Below are 18,749 nucleotides of genomic sequence, written 5' to 3'. Positions count from 1 at the left end.
TAGTACAGATTTAGCTGCCGTGCTTTCTTGGAACTGTTTCCCAATAGGAAGCGATCACTTCCCGATATTAATATTTAATAACATCTCTCCTAATTTAAAAAAATTTAAACCAGGTTTTGTAGATGTGAAAGCAAATTGGGAACTTTTTTCAAACAAAACCGAACAAATAGGCAGACAGTTTATTTCAACGGTTAATGTTAACCAAGAGGCGGCAAACATAAAGAAAATTATCAGAAAATCAGCAAATGAATCGATGCCAGAGAAAAAACGCACTAAACTAAGAAATAGCCCAATATGGTTTAACGCCGAGATAGCACAACTGATCCGATTAAAAAATACAGCATGGAATACCTACAAAAATAAACGGAACCAGGAAAATGTAATTAACTACAAAAAGTTAACTACAAAAGTTAAAAGTTATCAGATAAATTTGCAGAAGTATGGAGCTCAATTGGGTCAGACCAATCATTCAACCCTGAATTAATAAGGAGGAAGCGAATTATAAACATAGACTCCATACCTGAGAACCTCAACCTATCCTACAAGTTTGGAGAAGTAACAATTGATGATCTCAATGAAGCGACAAATATCTCAAAAGGCACAACACCAGGTATTGATAAAATAACGTACACCATGATCCAACACTCACACATTTCGCTGAAAATTCGGTTATGCCGTTTATATATTAAAATCCTTGAAACTGGAATCTACCCACATTATTGGAAGCTAGCGATTTTATCGCCTATAACCAAACCAGACAAAAGTCCAAACATGTTGGAGGGATATCGCCCTATTTCGCTTATTTCAGTGCTGGCCAAAGTTTTTGATAAAATTCTAGCACGGAGAATTAGAGAAAGTTGCAAAACATGGTTCCTTCCAGAACAACATGGTTTTTTACCACAACACGGTGTTCACACATTGTGTCACACAATAGAATCGAATATAAAAACAAACTTTAAAATGAATAAGCACAGTGTATTACTATCCGAGGATATAGAAAAGGCGTTTGATAGGGTTATATTATCGGTCATTATAAAGGAAATGGCCGGCTGGGGAATACCGAAACATATATTAAAAACGTTTCAATCCTTCATGTCCCATAGAAGAATCTCAGTCCGCGTAGACGGCTTTCTGTCAAAAACCCTCAATTTAGATAATGGCCTACCACAAGGCTCTCCTCTGTCGGTCATACTGTACAATGCTTACTGCAACACTCTAATCAAACTCATCAGAAACACAAACGGTGTGGACTATGTGGGCATATATGCCGATAACATTTTTGCGCTCTCTTCAGGTACACCAGAGCAAATAAGCGAAAGTTTGAATGAGTTCAACGACAAAATTCAGCAATGGGCTAAAGCTACAGGAGCGGTGGTACCCTTAAGAAAAGCGGAAGCTATGCACATCTGTAGGAAATATAAATGCGACCCATCGAAATTAAAAATAGGAAATGAAAATATGGAACTTAAATCGAAAATTACCATACTAGGGTTAACTTTCTCCAGAAATGCGTTGTGGAATGACCACGTAAATACAATTTGCGACAAATTGAAAAAAGTTAACAACATGCTGAAAATATTTTGCACTAGGAAGAAAGGTCCGCATATTGACACAGCAATTTCAATTTGTCGAGCCATGACCGAAGGTATAATCCAACACGGATTGACTATTTATGGATGGGCCTCTGAAAAAAACAAAAATAAGGTTAATGCGGCAATGAATAAATGTTTCAGGACGGCGTCAGGACTGCTTACTGCAACACACGTTGATGCGCTCAGGATAGAAGCGCGTTTTCATGACTTTACTTGGCTTTTACTACGCAGGTCAGCAAATCTAGCGGCCAAAGCTCTAACATCACGAGCACATGCCTTGCACGAAAAAATGTGGCAAGCTTTAATAGAAAACAATGAAAGAACACGTGGAATAAAATCATGAGCTCTGGAAAATATTATACGCTTCCTAGAAGAAAAAAAAGTACCTATACCAGCCAAACCGGTAGAAAATCGGAATTCAAAAGTCTGCTTGAAAACGGATCTGTCACTTTGTGAATATAAAAAAAGAAACACAAATGCTGATGTGTTCAAGCAATACTACTTAAAATCATTAAACACATTTTGCCCAGAGGTAATCATCTTTACGGACGGATCCCTTCAGAGCGGTATCGCGACCTACGCTGTAGTAGAGCAGACTTCAGTTGACTTATTCAAAACTCTGAAGCAAGCACTACTACCTCCGCACGCAGGAATCTTCAATGCCGAGTTAACTGCTGTAGAACAAGCAATCCAATATGCGTTAGATTTAAAGGCTAAAACGTTAATTTGTTCCGATAGTCTGAGTGTTGTAAAATATATTGGTTCGACAAGTTACATTAAACCGATATTTCAAAGTTATGGAGAATGCGAACAAGACCAAATAATACAAATTTTATGGGTTCCAGGACACGTAGGAATTAACGGAAACGAAGTCGCCGATCGTAAGGCCAGGGAGGCACTTCTGCTCCCATTAATCACAGAAGTACCCTGTATAAGTACAGAAATAACAAATTACTGTTACAAAATTTTAGACGAAGAAGAGGAGGCAAGATGGGAATGCAGTAACGCCTTCCTTCGTATACACAACCCACAGGTTAAACGGCCAAACTACAACGCAAATTTCACGCGTGATGAATGCATCAAAATTGCTAGATGAATGCATCAAAATTGCTAGAATGCGGGTAAACGCTACACTATTCAGCACTTCACACTACTATAATGGAAGCAACCTGAAGGAATGTTCGATATGTCGGACAACGTTATCAACGCAACACATGTTGCAAGAATGTCCACTATCTAAGATAGCCACACAAATAGACACTGCTCTCAACTGTAACAATCCTGATACCATTCAGATTTTAAATGATGCCTTAAAAATCCACAACGTTCTCCACGAAGTCTAACGCAAGAAAGAACACAACGTATTTAGGACGACATCAAACTGAGTTGCAACACCAAAATAGTTTAAGACAGGGAACCAAATGGTCTTAGTAACCAGGTACCCTTTTTTTTAATAGTTTATAAATTAATTTATAAGCTATGGTAAAAATAAATAAATGATCTGCCAAATTTTTTCGTGATTCTGACTAAATAATCATGTACTTCTCCTAATTGTTATATCTCGGGTTCTGTTCATCGTAGAGACTTCATTGTTGATTCTCACAAAATAAATCACGTCATAAAAAAAAAAAAAATTTTAAATATATATTCTTGAAAAACTTAAATTTTTTGGAACATCTTTTTTATAGAGAATTAAACAAGACCGCTGTAGTAGTAAGCAGTCGGCCGCTGTAGTGTAGTGGTAAGCAGTGCGCGCTTCCACTACGCAACGTCTATGTTCAAGCCCTGGTCAAAGCAACATCGCAAAAAATATAGAAAAAGGTTTTTTCTTAACAGCGGCCATCCCTCGGCAGGCCATGGCAAACCTCCGAGTGTATTTCTGCCATGACAAACAGCTTCTCATAAAAATATAATCGCCGTTCGAAGTCGGCGTAAAACTGTAGGTCACTCCGCTTTGTGTGACAACATCAAGGCGCACGCCACAAATCGGAGGAGAAGCTCGGCCAAACACTAACATATAGTACATGAATGAAGAAGTACATGAATGGTCAGAATCACGAAAAATTTCAAACTTTGACAGATCATATCTCCGAAGAAAACAAGAACTTAATTTATAGAACCAATTAAAAGATTTGAAGCGAATCGGAGACATGTCATCATTTTTTTTTTTACGAAACCCGTCCGACTTGTATATATACATAAGAATGTCGTCACTAGACGCGAATAAAGGCGCGCTAGTGTTTCGAAGGCAAAAAAAAGATGCATAAAAAAAAATTCTCGAAAAAGGCGCTAAGAAAAACTTCGGCGAAGAAAGACGTGTAACCTAGTTGACGGCGAAGAAAGACGCGTACTCATAGATTTATACTTGGCCAAGGACTGTCACTTCAGCATCATTCCCCAAATCTCTTTGGGGAATTTACATACTGTTACACCCGCAAACATAGTTGCCCGCGAATATAAATTTACGCGTCCTTCGCCGTCAACTATGTTAACCCTCCAGTAGGCAGAGCCGCCTCCAGACGGTCGTTAACTAAACACCTTTTTAGTGCACCTATAATAATTTTTTTTCTATATTCGTAAGGCACGATTTTTAGACAAAAATCGTACCCTTACGGCGAAGTAAATTTTAATCCGTTATGTTAATCCGTTTTATTTTAATCGGCAGTTGAATTACAGATTTTGAAAACACGGTTAAAATTAATTATTACTTGCTTTTTAATAACTTCGTAATTAAAGAAATTTTTTTTTGAAAATTTTTTTGATACAAAAAAATTCAGTGGGTTTCGTAGTTAAAAGCGCAGTATTTTGATATAAGTTTTATAATTGTGTGACTATCCGAAATGGAGAAAATTGCTTTCGAACACAGACCGTCTACAGACCGGCTTGCCGACATATAAAAACCCAGTTTGCATTTTTGACCGTCTGCAGATGGGATTGCCGGTTCGTAGGTCTACATTGTGTAAGAGAAAGCTGAAAATATGTGTAAGTATATCGGCGAGCCCGTCTCCAGACGGTCTTGGTTTTTCTCCCCTGTAGGAAAAAGATACTGTCACAGATCGAAATGGACATCAGTTTTGGATTTCTCGTGCTAAAATCACCCATTCCTGAATTTTTCAACTCATAAAAAAATTGGCCTACTAGAGGGTTAAAGAGTCTTTCTTCGCTGAAGTTTTTTTATGCGACTTTTTTCGCGGCCAACTTTTTAGCACGCGCCTTTATTCGTGTTTAGTGACAATATATATGTTGTGGCATACTAATATTACTACACATATGTGTATATGTATAAATACTATATTAAGTGTAAACATGATCTCTTATTTTTTACTTATTGTAAAAATGACTGCGACTGCAATATGAATGAATTTCTATTGCATAGTTTTTAATTTATTCAGTGTGTATATGTGAACCTGTTATGTCCTGATTCTACCAGTGCTCGTTTAATAGATGATATCTCCTGTGTTGGGTTGTCTATGGTTAATTTGTCGTTGCCCACAAGATGTGGTAGCAATTGCTGTCCCAGCTTATTAGATTACTTTGCTGTATCTGATCCTTCTATTGTTTTGAAATTTGACCAAACATCTTTTATATCTGATCATGACTTGATATTTTGTTCTTTTGACGTTAAACTTGATCACTATGACGAAAATACCTATGTATTTAATTTCTTTGACTACCGTTCCTTAGATGTCAACAACCTTTTCAGTAGCCTCTTGCAGATCAATTGGTCTGTTTGCTGGGGTCTCAGCACGGTCAATGATAAGCTCCGTTTCCTAAACGAAAATATATTAAATTCGCTCCTCACTCATGTCCCTACCCGAACCTGTGACAGGTCTTCTTCCTGCCGTTGGTTTAATGGTGTGGTCCGATCAGTGATTAAAAAACGCAATAAATATTATAACATATGGAAAAGGAACCCGACAGATGAGCTGGAGTGCTTTCAAAACAATAAGGAATGAAGCTACCTCGGTTATAAGGCGTGAAAAGAAAAAATTCTTTATGAATAAGCTGGATCCCTCACTGCCTAATAATGTATTGTGGCGAAATCTGAGAACACTCCGCGTCCATGCCAGTGAGAAATCAGAATGCTCGTTGAGTCCTGAAACGCTTAGCGTTGCCTTTGCTTCTCCGCCTTCATCTTGTCCCCTTACGACCAATTCTGTAGCCTCCTGTCCGGTCTCTTTTGCTGGCGAAAAGTTTGAGTTCATTGCTCTGAGCGAGATTGATGTGGTGAAATCTGTTTTTAAGATCAGGTCCAACGCAATCGGGGAGGACGGCATTCCGATTACATTTGTGAAGGTAATCTTACCGATTATTTTGCCAACCTTGACACACATAATAAACCAGAGTCTCACCACGTCCTGTTTTCCCGACGCCTGGAAGATTGCTATTGTGCTTCCTGTAGCCAAAAATAAATCCGCATCCAGCCCTAGTGATTTCCGACCCATCAGCATACTACCAGCCTTGTCTAAAGTTTTCGAATCTTTGTTATCTGAACAAATCTCTTCCCACATCGGCAAATTCAACCTTATATCCCCATTTCAATCCGGATTCAGACCCCATCACAGCTGCTCTACTGCAATGGTAAAGATACTTGATGACATTAGAATACTGTTCGACAAGAACCACTTAACACTACTATGCTTGCTGGACTTCTCTAAAGCCTTTGATTCAGTTAGCCATGAACTACTGTGCTTTAAATTAAAAAACTACTTTGGGTTTAGAGAGTCAGCAGTAAAACTGATGCGTAGCTATCTGAAAGAGAGGTCTCAGCGTGTCAAGGTTGGATCTCAAATATCTGAACAAAGGCCTTTGTTCACGGGTGTCCCACAAGGGTCAATCTTAGGACCACTACTATTTAGTTTGTTTACGATGTCCAGCTCTATATGTCAGGTCCTCTGGAGGACTCAGCTAATTTGTGCGCAAGCTTCAACAGAGAACTGATGTCTATAAGGTCCTGGGCACAGTTAAATGGTCTTCGTCTTAATTGTGACAAGTGTTTTGTTTTACCTATTTGTAAGAAACGTCTTAACCTAGCAACTATTCCATCGTTACACATTGGTGGCAAACCAATTAAATTTGTGTCAAAAGTAACTAACCTTGGGTTTATTATCAACACTGGCCTTACCTGCATTGACCATGTGAATTCAACAGTAGGCAAAGTCTATAATACTTTAAGGAATTTACGAATGTCTGCTCCATTTACACCGATAGAAATCAGACGTAAACTCGCAATCCAACTCATAATGCCAATTATCTGTTATTCTGAGGTAGTCTACAGCAGGTTAGATTCCCAATCAGCTCACAAAATAGATGTAGTATTTAACCAGATCACGCGCTATGTGTTTGGGCTAGCAAAATATGAACATATTTCCGCTTGGAGAACGCGCCTACTTGGCTGCGAAATTTCTGAATATCTTAAAGCTAGAAATTGTGTATTCCTTTTTTCGTCTCATGACAGATAAGGCACCCAAATATCTATATGAAAAATTAATGTTCCCCAAATCCACTCGAGTAAAGGACTTGACTGTTCCTACCTACAATTATCTCAGCTCTGCACGGCTATTCTTTGTCAATGCTATCCGCATCTGTAACTCTATTCCATCCCATATTCGCAGTAGTTTAAACAAAAGCAACTCTAAAAATGTTCTGTATGCATATTTCCGTTAGCTTCACTTCAGTCCCTGTGATGTGCTCTCTATGTACTTGTTTAATTAAGTCTTATTTTAAGTATATGTCCTGGAATTGTAGAACTCACTTAAAAATACTACTCTGTTAATTATATTATGTTACTTTTATTTAGTCTTAAGTAATTTTTGCTGTTTTAGTTATATGTATGTGCTGTTATGAATTTTTTGTTGCGCTATAAAAGATCATTCTTTTGATCTTATTGTGCTAATGATTTTATTAATAAATGAAATGAAAAATGTAATTAGCTTTTTAAACTGATATAAAATAAAGACACTTATATTTCTTTGCTTAAAAACACAAATTTATTTTTATTTCCGGAAAGAGTGGCCGCCTTTTAAAAAATCAAGTTGAGATTATTTATAAATCAATACCATCATATCCCCATCCTTCGCTCGATTTTCAAAAATGAGGTGTCAGATTAAAAGGCTTGGTTGCAGATGTGCAATGAGGTTTTACTTTTTGAAAAGAGTTGCCATATGTATCAGTCAAAATGGTTATTAAAGACTTTGCTTCTTAACTTAACTATGAGTGTTGCCCCTGTTTAAAAAAATCAAATTAAATTTTAAACAGGGAAATTACAAAGGTAATTTACAAAATATTACCCCACAGGGGTCCAAGGTGTTTAAAAAGGTAGTAACTTGAAAATGTTTTGAAAAGGGTTACCACCTGCTTTAAAAGCCGAAACTAGTTATATGCAGTATTAAAATATGGGTGTTAACCCAAAGAGTGCTAAGAAATCTTCATTTTAAACATCAAAATTTTGTTTGATGGTTTGAAGATAGTTGCCAGCTGTTGAAAATTTTAAATTTAAATGAATTATTAAGCTAAATAAATTACTAAAAGAGTTGGTTTAATCGTTCATGGATGTGAGAAGGATTTATATCTGAAATGTTTAGGAGAGTTGCCAGGTGATAAAAAAATTCAATTCAATTTAATTCTTCAGGTAATTAAATTATGTATCAAAGTATCAGACGAAAGAACTTTAAAAGATTTCAGTTTGAAAATGCTTCGCAGAAGGTTGCCACCTGTTTGAAAAGCCTAATTTATTTAGCTTTTAAACAATTTTAATGAAATATTAAAATATGAGTGGCAAAAGAAAGTTTTAATAAAACTTTAGTTTGAAAATATTTTTTGTTAGGGTTACCATCTATTCGATTTTTATTTTGAGCGATAAAGTTCGGTAATTGTGTTATCAGCTGTCTCGATGAAGTCAATTTGCCCCCTCGGAACCGCGATTTCATGCCCTTATTAGACTTTTTTGTGCCATGCCGTGAAGGACCGATATAATGCGAACAATCCATTAACGATTCAGGCCTTTAAGGCGTATGTCGGCATTTTCTTATGATAGAGCCAGAAACCATCAACAAGGTCTTGGAGAACTGGGTTAACAGGATGCGCTACTGCGAAGACAGTCACATGATGAAATCGGATTCCATAACTAATGGGAATATATGTTCTTTTGAATAAACCCATAATATACCGAAAAAATTAGTTTAGAGTTAATTTTTATAAATAAATAATTTTTTTGTTATGGTCATCAGATCTTTAATATGAAGGTCATCAAATCAGCACCATCATTCTAAATGTGCATTAAGGTTTTATTTTTTGAAGTTTCGACCTTTTTAAGCGATGTACGGTAGTTTAAATTTTGAGGAAATGAAAAACCGACGCCATGTCAGACCTCTCTTCGTTCAAAAAAGGATGGACCAATTTACTTGAAACATTTGCAAAATTTATTAAGGTTTGTGAATAGTGTTGCCATCTGTTCAAAATGTTAAACTCAATTTTGGCGTCTTAACGCCATGCGGGTTCACTAGTATTTTAATTAATGGTAATAATATCCCGAAATATCCCGGGATCCCGATATTACCAATTTAATATCCCGAAATCCCCTTAACCTTAAAACTACCCCTAACTTACAGCTTGCAGCAACGCAAATTTTTCTAAACTGGTTGCTTCGGTAGACTAAGTAAGCAAAGAGAAACTGCGCTATAAGCTGAAGCAAATGATTCCATTTTTTTTTTCGCTATTGCTGTCTGCTTTTGCTGATTTATTTGTGTTAGTCGTAGCTAAGCAATTGCAAATGATCAAGAGCTGCTTGCTTTAAAAAGCAAAAAAATGTTGCTTATGCTATTTTGAAGTCAGCAATTCAAACCCTGAATGAAACATCTGCTGGCGACTGCGGTCGATGCACAAGTGGAAGCCGACAGCCGCAGCTGTCTTCTCAAAGTTTGCTTCAAATGTTGCTTTGTTTTGATGCTTAATCAAAGCAAATCAAACGCAATTACTGCGTTTGCATTGCTTAACTACTTTCGGCGATACCCAAGCCATATGCACCAGGGATGGAAAATCTAAATTTCACACTGTATCTACATGAAACTTGCACATTATTAGACCAGAATTGAATGGACTATAAAACTGTGTACTCAGAAAAATTCTAGCACTTCTGAGAAAAAAGTTTGAAGTTTGGGTGAAAATTTGTTGCATTATTTTGTAGTCTTTTAAAAAGTTTTAAACTTGGGTTTATATGGGGTTTTTTAGAGAATGAAATGTATTTTAATTGAGAATTCCTAAAAATAAATAAATAACCATGAGGGCAACAATATCTCTTTAAAATGGGGGTGCTATTGTATTGGCCAATACTGTAAATCAAAAAGTGAATTTTAAATTTTTTATTAGTTATGACATATTGCACTTCAACGATGATGTTTGTTACGTCTTTTTGCATTTCAGGTGACTATATAGTTTCTCTATAGCAAAAAATGACTTATCTAGTAGATAATATCTACTATATACTAGTCTGCAAAAAAGTACTTCCACTAACTTGCTGTCTCCACAGGCAAAAGTTTTTATCTTGATAATGTTATCAGGCAATATTTTGCCAATGGAGACCGCATTTTGCTCTTGTCAAGCAATAATTATATCAACTTTTATCTTGATAAATATTGCCAGCAACTTGGTAGTTTGACATACATTTGCATTTGCACGAAAACTTCGTGGCAGCAACATTATTGATATTTTAATATAAAACCTAAAATTGAGCTATTTTCTTTTAAAATATTTGTTATTGTGTATTTAAATGTGAAATAGCAAATTTTATAAATTTTTTAAGTCCGGCAAAAATAATTTTTGGAAGCCATTTTACAAATGCTTTTGTCAAAATAAAAAATGCCCGGCACAAATATTGCCGCTGATAAAAGCAATAAAAATTACAGTTGGTAGGCAAAAACGTTTGCCTGTGGAGACGGGCCGTGACAAACCACTTTAAAAACCTTAAGTCGATGTTCACACACGGAAACTTTTGTTGCGGCAACTCGTAGCTTGGAGGGGAGAGAGCGACGAGGAAAGGGGACGGGTACCCAGTTGCCCGTACTGTTGTTGTTGTTGTTGTAGCAGCATACAAATTCCCCAAAGACTTTTTGGGGAGTGTTGCTGGAGTGACAGTCCTTGGCCAGATATAAATCTGGGTCGTTCCGGTTACGTAGACCCGACTGTCGTGGGAACGAGTTGCCCGTACTCGAGCAACACGCTTTGTGCTCTCATTCGTCTAAGGTTCGCAGCTGACAACAATAGCGTACAAAAGAGTTGCTGTGTGTGAATGCAAAGGGCGACTCCAAAGAGAAATCGCCAATAATAAGCAACACGAGTTTCCGTGTCTGAACGCAGACTAATACAAGTCATAATGTGTGACATAAACGTGGTGCACGTGGCCACCACCTGTGGGTCACGTAGCAGCAAACGTGTTAGCAAAATCCATTGCACTGAATTGAATACATGGGTGCATTCCATGTCAAAATACAAAGCATCAGTTTATTTTATTTCTAAACCTCGCAAGGAGAAAAAGGGCCTGTTCGAAGCACGTAATAAAAGCGGTAATACTGCAGTACTGATCAAAATTTGCAATACGAGATACTTTAATAACTCGCGCAACACTGCGGTTGTGAGCTTCAGAATTAAAAGACTGATGCTTTTTTTATTTAGACGTTTTGGAATGCACCCCATATGTACAGTTATTTTGGGAACGGTTTAGTTATTTGTACACCGATTTTGGGTTGCTGGGCCCAAATGCGTGACCCGAATCAAAAAAACTTTTACACACTAGTAGACAAGCGTCTACGCTTTATTTAAAAAATAATAATTTACTATAGCTGTGCACTAATTTATTAATAATTTCCCTTTGAAATATGGTAATTTTGCAAATTTCCGAGCTGCCCTGTCAAAAGGTGTTCAACCACTCTCTTCGGCAACACAGAAAGGATAATTCTACTTAGTGAGGGCTATAATCCCAAAGAGCGTCCGAAGGACTTCTATGCAGAAATTGTTCTCTGCAAAAGGTGTTCAGCCCCTCTTCTTCGGCAACACAGAAAGGAGAATTCTACTTAGTGAGGTTTATAATCCCTAAGAGCGCTGTTACACGATATGTATTTGCATATGTACAATTGTGTTCATATTCATAGCAGTGCCAGCTGTGGTATGCGGCAACGTAACGCTCAGCTCAAACCTTAAAAGAAATTCCGTTTTAAATTGTTTTCGGCTTAAGGTAACGGTATAGTAAATGCGTACGAATTTCAATTTGATCAAAGTTAGCGTGGCATTTGGTGCCGGACGCATTTCGCTTTAATAATTGAATTTGGCTGTTTCATAATAATAGCAGTTCTGCAATTAACTGACCAGCGAACGGAATCATTTGCGTGCAAAAACCATTTCTGTCTTAAAGCAAATTATTGTTGGTAAGTTTAACATATTCGAGCAATAAGGATAAATAAAACCTTTGAGGTTACAGAAATATGGGACGTTCCAAACATTGTACCAGTGAAACCAGAGCCTTGATAAAAAAAATTGCGGCAGGAAAACAAGACCTACAAAGTAATACAAAAGGTAATAGATTGTTCAGCGAAAATGGTGTCCAATGCCTTAAAATTCAAGAATCGTCCCGCGGTCCAAAAACTCGCGGTCCAAAACGACTGACAGATGAAAAAACTGACCAGAAAATAAGTAATTTAGTAAGACGATAGCGAAATATTAGTTCACAAAAGATTAAGGAAAAGCTAAATCTTAATGTGAGTGCAGTGACAGTGCGAAGACGTTTGTTGGAGTCAAATTTGAAAGCCCACAGTCCACGAAAGGTACCACTTTTAACCAAGCGGCACTTGAAGAATAGGTTAAGCTTTGCAAATACTCACGTCAATTGGCCACTCTCAAAATAGGGAAATGTTTTGTGGACGGACGAGTAAAGTGGTCCTTTTTGGTTCAAAATGTCGGCGTCAGTACGTAAGAAGGCCGCAAAATGCTGGCAACCACAATACACCGTCAAGACCGTTAAACATGGAGGAGCAAAAATAATGGTATAGGGTTGCTTCTCCTATTACGGTACAGGACCAATATATAAAATTAATGGTATCATAGATCAGCACAAATACGTTGAAATCCTAGAAGTTATGCTGCAATATGCAGAAGAGGGAATGCCGCTGAAATGAGTGTTCCAACAGGATAATGATCCGAAACATACGAGCAAGCGAGTGGGAAGTTGTACGCTCTGCATGGGCAAATATCCCAGTCGAAAGATGCAGACGTTTAGTGGACTCGATGCAGCGTAGATGCGCCGCCGTCATTCGGAATAAGGGCTGTACGGCTAATTATTAGCAGTATCTTTATTTTACTTTACACAAAGATGTAGATTTTGCGGTCGTGTTAAATTCCATATCACTTTCGTTTATACTGCTATTTTTGTGAACAGAATTTTTTGACTTGTGAATTTTTTTAGTTTTGATGGAAGAAATTGCTAAGAATAATACGACTTTTTGTATTAATTATATTTGCATTAATCATGCCATTAAATAGCGAGAGCCTTTTAAAGTTTTATTTAATTTATTTTGGATGAAGTCATGTTTTCCTACCTCAGAGAACGCACTGCTATTAATATGAACACAACTGTAAATGCTACTTTTCTGATACGTTCTAATATATGGTAAGGGTATAAGGGGCGACTTTTCATAAAGCGCGCTTCTTCCCCTTTCGTTCAGAGGGGGTTTGGGGGTCCACGCCCCCATCCCAAAAACGTTGTACAAATAACTAAACATTTCCCATTTATATTTGTAATACTAACCGTATGATTATTACCACACGCAAAATCCACAATTTGAACATTGTCCACAGGTGTTACATGTCCTTCCTTATTTTTTTCTATGTAAAGAAGAACTTTTTTAGGCGAAGTTTCAAAGTGGAAGGATAATTTGTTGGCGTTGACAAAGTACTTTGCATCTGTATTATGACCCAGCTGACCATATTCAGGTAATCCAAATGTGTGCAGATTACCTTTGATATCAAGAATCGCTGAAAATTCCGCGCCGCATCCAATACGAATAATTGGCGGACCACGGTAGTTTATCGGTGTTGGTATGTTTACTACTGGCTGAGTGTTACCAATACCACATTGACCAGACTTATTTTCTCCACAAGCGTAAACAGTACCTGTATCAGTCAAAAAAAGGGAATGATGACGACCACATGCCACCTCCACGATATTAAATTTTTCCAACCCTGGTATCATAGTAGGCCGTTCACATATCTTCACATCAGGCAAGCCCAACTGACCTGATGGATTGCGCCCAAAAGCAATTGCCTTACGACCCATATTAATAAGAAGCGTATGCGCAGAGCTAGGGCCACTTGCGCAATATCGGTACTGAAATATGATATATTTAAAACAGAAAATCTTTTAGGCCAAAATACCCACCTTTTCATCAGTAAATCGGTGAAAATTAAATAGATTTGGTCGAACTTTCACTACATTTTTCCGATCTCGTTTCCCGGTCAAATCCCATGTGACCATTCCAGCAATGAGCATTTGTCCCGGCGTTTTATCAAAAGATGTCAGTAATTCTTCTGGGAGCTTGCTGGGCGGTTCTAGATTATCATTAGGTATTAAAACTTCAACTTGGTTAGAGGTAGATTGGCCTTCATCACTCGAAGCATCACTTAGAACTTCTTCAAAATCATTTTGCTTCTTGGAATGACGCTTGTTCGGTCCTGCTCCGTTTCCACCAGATTTACGTTTTGCGGACATAATGCGAGATGATTGATTCTTGGGATTTCTAGAAAGATAATATTTCCAGCAAACCATTATAATTTCAGATTGAGATCAATAGAGAAAAATTGCCTTGCTTTCTTAGCTACACACGCTAGAATGCAGGGAAAATTATCGGAGGCCATAAAGTAATATACAAATATGACTTTCTTAAATAATACGTGTACGTGTTAAATCTTTGGAAAGGTTTGCACTACAGTCGTTTGAAAATTTCTGCATACAACTCACTTATAACTTTTTAGGCCTTGAACCTCAAATATTCCACAAAAGTATCCCAATATAAGTGACGCTCAAACGAAGGATCAAACGATACTAGCTAGGATGCAAACGATGCATCGATGTTTTTGAAACATCGATAATATCGGTTCAATTTTCGATGTTTGCCATCGATGTTTGCAATTTACTAAAATCGCGAAATTGACGATACATCGATGGAAGTTTTAGCGATGTTTTAAACATCGACTTTAAGGAGACTCTCCGACTTTCTTTCGGTTTGTTTGACTGACCTTATCATTCATTCAGAATTTTTTATTTATGGCCTTATAACAATTATATTCAGCCGTTTTTTATGAACAATGTTATTGAAAATTAACAAAATTTATAAAAGGTAGAAGTTATAGCTGCTATTTCGGATATCACCACTTCTCCTCAGTGACCGCGGTTGTGATTAGTAGATGTTGTGATCTCCCAAATAGCAGATATTACTTCTTACATTTGTAAATAACTGTTTCTTTTCCACAACATTTTTCATAAAAAACGGCCCCAAGCTCAATAAAATTGTAGGACTCATACAGAATGCTAATAACCTAGCCGTTAAAACAAAACCAAACACCCCTTAGAATTTCAACAAGATCAGGCCTAGGATCTTTAGGCCCGAACGAATTTACGATGGTATGCATTTTGATTCTAATAATAGAAAGGGTATAGAAAGGATAATAAAATACAGGAAAATACATTCATAATTATTAAAGTATTCAATATTACTTTAAATCTGCGTGAGTCTGCGAAAATATCTTTTCAGCATATGAATATACTTCTTAACCTTTTCCCGAAAATTTACACACAGGCTCGAAATTACGCCAGTAACATTCAAATATCGTCGCTTGGATGAAAAATTTCCGTAAGCGTCATTTTGACAGTTTTTAGTTAAATATGCAGCTATATATTTTAAAATAAGATATATCGCTTTTTTGTTAACAGTTTTTTGGATATCTTCTTTAGTTTCCGAGTAATTGACTAAAATCATTTGGTACAAGTTACGTTAGTAATGCTGTCGTACTAAACTAATCAAGATCTTTCAAATGGCATCATCTGTTTTTAAATATCTACTCTAGTTTCCGACATATTCAGCCTTATCATGAGTTTCATTTTCTCGAACCGGGCCACCTTTTCACTTTTCGTTTCCGTGTATTAACGGGTGGGTGAAAACATTTCTGGCGATTTTTTTTTTGGGCGAAACTCACGATTAGGCTGATTAGTGAAAAGTATCGTTAATTTATAAAAAAATTATGACATTTGGCGTATACGACAAATTTTTTTATTAAACTCATAAATGGTTGACAGTAAACTAAAAAATAAGATAATTCAAGAATTTCGTGAACTAGTACATAGCATTCTCCGACACTTTGGAGAAAATCTGTAGTCAAGTTTCTGAGAAGTATATGTCAGGCGAGTAACAGGTAAATGCATACATATGCAAGTATACCTAAATTAGGACGTTGAGCTTGTATAAGTTGCGTTCCAGATGCTTCACGATATTCACGAAATTCACGATTTGTAGGAACAGCTGTTTTCTCCATTAATAAACCTTATGGGAGGTGGTCACCTGGAACGACTTCCTGTAAAAACCTGCAAATCGTGAAGCATCTGGAACGCAACTATAATTATCTCTCTATTGCATTTATTCTATATACGTCAGGACCAACGTCCGACGCCGTTATGTCTTTATTTAATAATTGACCTGATTTTTTTTTTAATAAATACCAGGAATAAATATTTAATGAAAAACTATTTCACTTAAGCTTAACCAACTTTTAGTTGCTCGGAGCTAATTTTGGAACGCTTCATGAAATATTTTCATAGACGGTAAATGCAATCCTGGGGCTTCGTTAATGAGCTGAAAAACCAAAACAAATTAAATTTGTGGAGTGGAGCCTTTTAAAATGGCCTTTACGAACGGCAATGGAATTTCGACAATATTCAAGGAATCGTGAATATAAGCTGCCTTCCATTTAGCATTTTTGCGGATTAAACCTTCAGAAAGTTAAAAAAAAAAAAAAAAAAAAAATTATTTTCTATTTTTATTATTATATATTTTTGAAATAAAAATACTCCACCGTGTACACCAGAAAATTTCTTTAAACCATCTTGAGCAGCAGTCTGTTGATATTATCTTCACGGTTACCGAAATCACCAACCTCAACGTAGTGGCCACAGTAAGTTCGAGGCTTTCTTGAAGTGGGATCCAACAGTGAATATTTCGTGCGCCAAATAATCAACGCACTGAATATCGTGCGCTTTGTGCAATTTGCGTTCGATCACAAAATTGTTAGAGTTTGGGACACGTTGATGGCTGTGCTTGACAATTCCACGTTTGTAAATCAATTCACGAACTGATATTAGATTTGGATACCCCATGTAATATAGGGTTCGGCAATCCGTAGCATATTAATGGTTGCCTTGTTCAATATGATGAACAAACCGTTGTTAATGTGGCGAAGATGGAACCACAGTAAAACTTAACGCACTTTTGGTGCAACTTTGTTGATACCGCAGATAAAGATCATAAAAGCCATTCTGCGGGCACGTAGAATGGGCCGCGTTTCTTTGCCAAACGGCGCAACTTCATCTCACGGCGTCCATCAGGAGATATTTTGCTTGATATTTCTCAGCATGCTCCAAGTTTTCACGCTTGCGGAGTGCAATCACAGCACAGCGCTTTAGTTTACGCTTGATCAGGGTAGCACGTTTGCTGACCTGCTTCTTGCTTAACTTCATCTTCGACTCGGGGACAGCAGGCAGCTTCCTGGAAGGTAGTTTTCCCTTTGCTTTGGGCTTGTTTCCGGCCGTGGTGGCAGTCATCTTATCTTGTCACTTACCACGTCGAGAAGGCGAAAAAAAGTTCGCCAAATATTTGGAGCACATATTAAATAACGCCACTCGATTTATAACATTTCTATTAAACACAATTTAATTTAATTTATTATTTTTTTAATACATAGATATGCTGCAACCAGGCACTTAATTTCCCAAATTCCATCTTGCTTATAGGCATACCCCCTTATTCTAGAACCCGAATTTTCGTAATTCGTAATTCGTAGCTACGTTACGAAAAAACGAAAAATCCACATGCTGCAACCCTTGCGGAAACATGTGCAGCGTTGCCAGCTATCGGTTGTTTTTCGAAGACAGCTGAATGAAGGAAAACAAAGTGGAAAGGAATGAAAAAAACACTCATGAAGTGCTTGATTATAGTAAAATTGTTTGATTTTACATATTTTGAAGAAAACGGTGGATTCTATTGCATTTGCAATTATAGCAGCGTAGTGAGAGCGCGCTATGGGAATGATTTCGCAAAGATACGCGGAGCTATCGGGCATAGTAACCATGGGCGCATCTATGTCAGCTTCTGGTTGAATTGTTGAACCACAAGCCAGAACTACTCCTATGCTTGAAGAACTGGTTCTCAATCCAGTTAATGCAATAACAGCTTCTTCCATACCATTGAATACATGCACTTTGTTAAACTATGTTCACATATCAATATTATCTTAATCAAAGCTCGTTTTTTAATCACCCGTTTACACAGGCAAATCTCAGATTATTAGCCGTCAAATTTGGTGTACTTGTTATTCTCACATCTCAACTAAAAGTTATGTTTCTTCTCTGTGCCACCGTGATCACGTTTTTCTGCTATAATAAGCAATATAAATATATTTTAACTTAACATTTTATTAAAAATACCTTTACAAACCTCTTTTACTTGCTAGCGTACATTTTTGTTTACTTTTACATTTGGCATTTCTCCTCTCTTTCGCAAAAACAATCGATAAAACTAGGATGGACACCGAAAAGTTATCGGTTAAATCTGAGATTATTTTATAATTACAGATTAACAAGGGACGAATTTTATATGGCTAATCTCTTGTTATAATTAAAGATTAGGGTGTTAAGCTCGAAAATGAGGATAATCTACTTATATGTGAACCTAGTATTAGGTCCACCACCTGTTGCACTTGCTTCTGCCTTCCGCCGCACTTAGGGATTATAACCCTTACTAAGTAGAACTCTCCTTTCTGTGTTGCCGGAGAAGAAGGGCTTCCGCATGTCAAAGGTACACAACACTTCTTGTGCACATCACTCCTGCTACGCCATCCGCAGTA

At 37.1% G+C, this 18,749-nt stretch overlaps 1 protein-coding gene and 1 pseudogene across 6 annotated transcripts in view; both read right to left on the bottom strand.

The window, feature by feature from the left end:
- LOC118735340 (protein RCC2 homolog) overlaps positions 1-14,706 on the bottom strand; it is a 132,459-nt gene extending 117,753 nt beyond the window's left edge. For 4 of the 6 annotated variants that reach the window (XR_004992573.1, XM_036465036.1, XM_036465039.1 and 1 more), the window contains exons 1-3: positions 14,596-14,706; positions 14,017-14,374; positions 13,387-13,965 (exon numbers count right to left, since the gene is read on the bottom strand). Coding sequence is in view for 5 of the 6 variants with exons in the window: in XM_036465036.1 (XP_036320929.1) it covers positions 13,387-13,965; positions 14,017-14,346 (909 nt within the window). In the remaining variant the exon portion in view is untranslated. Of the gene's footprint in view, positions 1-261; positions 1,892-4,905; positions 6,166-13,386; positions 13,966-14,016; positions 14,375-14,595 lie in introns of those variants that run through there. The other 2 variants (XM_036465037.1, XM_036465040.1) reach the window with 2 other exon arrangements.
- A 2,018-nt stretch (positions 14,707-16,724) lies between these two features.
- On the bottom strand, positions 16,725-17,448 carry LOC118736627 (annotated as a pseudogene).
- Between the last annotated feature and the right edge of the window lie 1,301 nt (positions 17,449-18,749).

Source organism: Rhagoletis pomonella, unplaced genomic scaffold (assembly GCF_013731165.1).
Source record: "Rhagoletis pomonella isolate Grant_MI unplaced genomic scaffold, Rhpom_1.0 Rhpom_scaffold_00003, whole genome shotgun sequence".
NCBI lineage: Eukaryota > Metazoa > Arthropoda > Insecta > Diptera > Tephritidae > Rhagoletis > Rhagoletis pomonella.
The sequence above is the reverse complement of the archived record's forward strand: the minus strand, read 5'-3'. Positions and strand labels throughout refer to the sequence as shown.